The sequence below is a fragment of the Schistocerca nitens genome, chromosome 2, assembly GCF_023898315.1.
Source record: "Schistocerca nitens isolate TAMUIC-IGC-003100 chromosome 2, iqSchNite1.1, whole genome shotgun sequence".
Taxonomy (NCBI): Eukaryota; Metazoa; Arthropoda; class Insecta; order Orthoptera; family Acrididae; genus Schistocerca; species Schistocerca nitens.
The window spans coordinates 817116608-817122581 of NC_064615.1; the positions used below are offsets into that span (position 1 = coordinate 817116608).

Consider the following 5974-nt stretch of genomic DNA (forward strand, 5'->3'; position numbering starts at 1 on the left):
CTGCGTTTCGATATTAGCGATATGGGGCGCGCGTTATCATGAAGCAGCAACACCACGCACAGCTATGGTGGTCGACAGAGATTCCGGCTCATTGTTCATTCTCCGATGTATTCCTACATCCTTCTATGTCCTTCGGTAGCCAAGAAAAGAACAACAGCACGTTGGTCCTGTTCGGAAACATTCGGTAACAACGTCGCCATAGTCCACGTTTCCGCACGTACGTCCGAAAGACACGAATGCCACAATACGACCGTGTCTATATGTCGGCGGTTAATTTCCCACATTAGAGCTGCGCTACGTTGCATTATTCGCTGTAGTACCGCCCTTAAACACAAACTGTTTTTCGATTGCCCTTAGATACGGGCATTTGACTGCTGGCGAGATGGCTGATGAGACTACTCAGTTGACAAAAATCATCCCGCGCCCGGGTTCGATTCCCGGCGGGGTAAGGGAGTTCTTTGCCTCGTGATGACTGGGTGTTGTGTAATGTCCTTAGGTTAGTTAGGTTTAAGTAGCTCTAAGTTCTAGGGGACTGATGACCATAGATGTTAAGTCCCATAGTGCTCAAAGCCATTTGAAACATTTTTTTGGCAAAAATCAAATGATGTCGACCAGTATTTGATTTCTGTCCGTTGCTTCCTCGAACTAACACATAACACTGTTAAGTGCCTTTCCAATAATACGAAAGCAGAAGTGATGCTGATCTCTGAAATGTTAGCATTGATTTTGCAGTGTTCTTATTTATTTACGTATTAAATACATCAAACGCATTGTTGTCTGCTGTCTAAAACTGATAGCGCTGGGTTCAAAGGAGTGTGAAATCCTATGCGACTTAACTGCTAAGGTCATCAGTCCCTAAGCTTACACACTACTTAACCTAAATTATCCTAAGGACAAACACACACACCCATGCCCGAGGGAGGACTCGAACCTCCGCCGGGACCAGCCGCACAGTCTATGACTGCAGCGCCTAAGACCGCTCGCCTAATCCCGCGCGGCGATAGCGCTGGGTAAGGCTGTTAAAGGCTGTTATTAGCTACATTTTACGCGTACGGTGGCATACAAGCCGAGTGGAGTGAAATAAAAGAAGTCGAACTTCTCCCTTTCCTCCACGGTCGATGTGGACTATATGTTCCACGTTGCTATATTTAATCACCTGTCTTTAGAGGACCAAGTACAAGAGAATGTATTATTTTCGCACACTTGTGTCTTCCTTTTCAGTGTGGGTGTGAAGTAACGCTAAACAAGTTATTAAACGTTTCACTGTCCATCCGCAGGAAGGTGATGTAATCACCAGATTCTGAGTGAAACATCTCCATAAGGCAGAGGGTTCCAGTTGTATATTTCTCATTTTAAACCAGTCCCTGAACCAGCTTCTTGTTTTCTTCTTCTTTAAACGCGCTGCCAGAGGCAATGCTGGAAATGCGTCATCTTCGTTTGTAGCCATGCTCACTAGCGCCAAAATACAGCATACACGGAAAGTGTATGGTTCAAAAGTAAGGTTAAACTGACAAGCTTTCTTAGTACGTGTACGTGCTTCTTTGACACATCCTGGCTAGATAAGAGCAAATTTGACAGGCAAGTCTGCTCTTTTAGGACGGACGTAATGAGTTTTAAAAAGTTGCATGGTCCATTTGAAGAAAGTTGACGTAATCATAGGGTTCTGAGAGTAATATTTTCTTTAGCGTATTTTCATGGGTACATCTCTCATTTCAAGCAATTGTCTGGACCAGCCTTTTTTTCGTCTCCTTTAAACACACTGCCGAAGTCAGTCCCAGGACTGCATTGTCTGCGTTTTTCTCGATACTCTCAAAATACACACGAACTTGAATAGCGTCTGCTTCAAAGTGATGTTAAACTGACATATTTTTTGAACGTGTACAGAATTGCTTGGCAAATCCGTTGCTAGATAAGGGGGATTTTGTAGAACACGTTTGATCGTTTACGGGGGTCTTTACTACGTGTATGTGTGTGTGAGTTATGATGAGCACGGACAGACCGTTGCATGTGGACCAACCTTTAATTATCAGTTAAAATCATTAGTGGAGTAAGCAGCACCGCTGCTGCATTGTGGTGGGACAAGCACGAGCCGTTGGCCAACAGACCCCAGCCGACAGTTGGCAACAACTTCCTGTAGTTTGCGCGCACTGATTTCAAGGGCGTACGTAAATCGTTCGTTATAAAAGTCACATTTCACGTACGAATTACTGTTCCCTTCGCATTTACCAATAATTAATATGCATATAGTTGTTAACCGCACGAAGTAGGTAAGTCTTTAAGGTCGATGAACGTTTTGACGTCACTAATGGGATTCACACGGTACACATTTTGTAAGGAGTCGATATGTCCACAGTAGCGTTCGTATTTGAATGGGCTTGTGGAAGGACCGAAGTTTGATTTATTCTGGTGTATAGTGTTACTATTTCAGTGAGACTGTTCAAAAATCGTACAGTAGAATTTTCGAATTTTCGTAGATAATATTTTTGTCACATCTGTATTACCAACGTGGATTAATGTCTCAGATGTTGGAGCACCTGGATTGTGCATTATTTGAGAGCTTGCTTTACTTTTATCGAATCGCAGGCAGTTGCCTTACAGGGACGAATGGCAACAGTTTAATGTGAGAGTTGTCATTCAGAGGAAGGTGTGCAAACGTGTGTCTGTGCGGCTTTTCTCTGTGTTTGTGTCCGCGATATATTTTGTGAACCATGTACGCGAACAACACCATTAGAGAATTCCACTCTGCGGTAACAGCCGGCAACTTCCAAGATGTGATGGATATGCTGACGAAAGGAGCAGACGTCGAAGCAGCAGACATTTTCAAGGTACGAGCGCTACACATTGCTGCGGAGCAAGGGCATTTGGACATTCTTAAAGAGCTTATCGCACGGGGCTGTAAAGTAAATGCACAGGCGTCTTGCTCTACTCCGTTGTTTAAGGAACTGGAACGGGGAATGACGCCGTTACATTTAGCAACTAGACATGCCGACCCAATGATCACGCTCACATTGATCAGTGCAGGCGCTAATGTGAACGCTAAAAGTAACTCCAAAGTGTCCCCACTGCACCTTGCGGCACAGTACGGCCATTTGCCCGTGGTGAAGGCTCTAGTTACTGCGAATGCAGACGTGAATGCCGAGGACAACAAAAAACTCACCCCACTATTTTTCGCTGTAGCGCAGAATTTTGAAGATGTGGCCGAATTTCTTGTACAAAGCCGTGCTCGTGTAAATGCTAGAAATGCAGAGCGTGTAACACCATTGCATTTCGCAGCAGAAAGGGGGAACGTAAAAATAACAAAGCTGCTGATCCAGAACAAGGCCGCGATTAATTCAGAGACTCTGGAAGGCTTCACTCCGCTACATGTGGCCATACAAAACAGACAGGCTGCAGTGAGCCAGTTTTTGATCAACAGTGGAGCAGATGTGAATGCGAGAGATAACGAGAGGTGGACTCCTTTGCATAATGCAGCATACAGTGGATACCCAGCGGAAACCGCTAGACTTTTGATTGCGAAAGGTGCTTGTGTGAATGCGAGGGAGAAGATTGGAAGAACACCCTTGCACTTTGCTGCAGAGAACAATTTTACCGATGTAGTTACCATCCTCATCAAGAACAAAATTGACGTGAATGTCACTGACAATCGAAGGTGGACACCATTGCATTGCGCCGCTTACGAGGGTCATTGGGATACTATAAAAATTCTTATCTCTAGTGGTGCTGAAATTGATCCGAGGACAGAAAAGCAGACAACACCATTGCATTTCGCAGCGGACTACTGGCACGTCGAAGCAGTGAAATACCTTTTGGCAGAAGGAGCAGCAGTTAACGCAGCTGACAACACAGACTGGACGCCGCTTCACTTTGCAGCTGATGAGCGTTCCACCCAAATCCCTCCGAAAAGGTCGGGACACTCAGGTACACAGGCGCCGGATTCGAAACTAAACACTATGAAAGCTCTCATTGAAAACGGAGCAGATATAAATGCAAAGGGAAGCAACGATGAAACAGCTCTGCATGTAGCCGTAGAGTATGGTGATCCAGTAGTTGCTAGGTACCTATTAGAGAATGGTGCATACTACAACGCAATTACTCAATCTTTGTTTGGTACCATAACAGCATCAGACATTGCTGAGGTAAAAAGACACGAGAATGTAAATGCTTTATTCCGTGCTACAGAAAAGCTGTTTCAAGCTGTGAAAAGAGCCAAGTGTGCTGAAATTGAAAAATGTTTTCAAGAAGGGGCATCAGCCAACAGCAGAAGTATCCAGTATGAAACACCGCTTATATATGCATCTTGGAAAGGAAATTTAGCCGTTGTTAATGTTTTGCTTAAAAATGGAGCGGGTATTAATTTGAGCAATAGTAGTGGCATTACTGCTCTGCATTATGCAGCAAAATTTGGGCATCATGAAATATTGTGCACCTTATTGCAACATGGTGCAGTATACAATGCAAAAACGAAAACAGGCAGAAAAACACCACTACATTTCGCTCAAGAAGGAGGACAAAAAGAAGTCACAGAGATTCTAAACCTGATTGAAAGCATGTTTAGTAGAATAAGCAAAAATGATAACACAGTGCTGAAAGAGTTAAGTGAATTAAAGGATATAAAGAACGCAGAATTTCTTGCAATAAAAAACTGCAAAAATGTAAATAAAGAAACTCTGTCACAAATAGCTTCAAAAAATGGATATAATGAACTTTGTAAATTGTTTTCTGATATGTAATGGTGTACTGCTTGTTTGCTACTCATTTATGTCAGTGAATGGTTTTGATTAAAGTAAGGTGTTATATTGCATGCTACTGATTTTCTGAGATTTTATACACAGGAAAATTATATTTTAGTGTTTTTGTAACCTGCAAAGTAGCCATCATTAGCAGTTTCATGGAAGGCAAAATTGCTTCACAGTGTAATGACAATCTATGTACATTCAAGATGTTTAAATTGTTATCTTTTACTTCATTCTATTACTGGTTAACTGACAAACAAAAAGTAAACATTTGCACATCTGGCATTGCTTACCAGATGGTTTGAATACTCCTCTGAATCAGTGCTTATGTTACTGTTTGCTACCAAGAATTATCTAATTTAAAGCATTTCAGAAGTTCACAGTCTTCACTTTTGTGTGAATTTTCATTATGTGAGTTTTTTTAGTGAACTGATACCATCTTGTGTGTTACTTCCATAACAGTCTTGTCTGTTATTACTGTATGTATTTCATAATCTCTCTCACTACACTCTTGGAAGCACGTGAAAACAATCAGTAACTTAACTGCTGGTAATTATTTGAATCCTCACAAGGCTTATAATTTTCTTAACAATACATCAATTACTCACTCCATTAACTGAGAAAAACAAGTTCGAGATAAGTTTCATACTGGAGATGTATTGTAAAATAATAAAAATATATTCCGTGTATTGAAATAACAATGTGCACGAGATGTTGCATAGATGAAGGCTATACTGTAGCTGTTATTTATAAGCCATATGGATCTCACTGTACTCATTTTTGTAATAATTCAATAAAGTCTTTCAATAATTGTTGTAAAATTTCCATAACTTGCATGCTTTTTATAATCTGAGAGGAATCTGTTATGAATTTGTATTTTGCCTATGCATGTTGGTAATATTTATATGCTTTACTATCAGTTACTTGCATTTGCAAAAACTGGTCACAGATTTGGAGCCATTTTTGTTTCAACATCTATTGTTGTGTGTGCAGCATTTACAGTACTTTTATAATAAAAAATAAAAATTGCAAATAACATCCAATTAACTTTCTTGGACATAGAGAATGTGTACCGTAACCAACTAGTTACATAAAAAGTAGGTGTGTTCCTCACAGTTATACAATTTAGAGTCATGATTCAGGTACAGATAGCAGCAGTATTGATTAAAACTGGAAGTGATAATAAATGCAGAACACAAATGGAAACTTACTGCTAATCCAAATATTTTTCATTTATGTTT

At 41.0% G+C, this 5974-nt stretch overlaps 1 protein-coding gene across 1 annotated transcript; it reads left to right on the forward strand.

Annotated features, from left to right (window-relative positions):
* Nucleotides 1-2708: 2708 nt before the first annotated feature.
* LOC126235362 (ankyrin-1-like) lies at nt 2709-4730 on the forward strand. The gene has a single exon (XM_049944085.1). It carries the CDS (start codon nt 2709-2711, stop codon nt 4728-4730), a length of 2022 nt encoding a protein of 673 aa, XP_049800042.1.
* The last annotated feature ends 1244 nt before the right edge of the window (nt 4731-5974 follow it).

Coding starts and splice junctions, on each gene's coding strand:
- LOC126235362 (XM_049944085.1), top strand. CDS start 2,709: ATGTACGCGAACAACACCATTAGAGAATTCCACTCTGCGGTAACAGCC.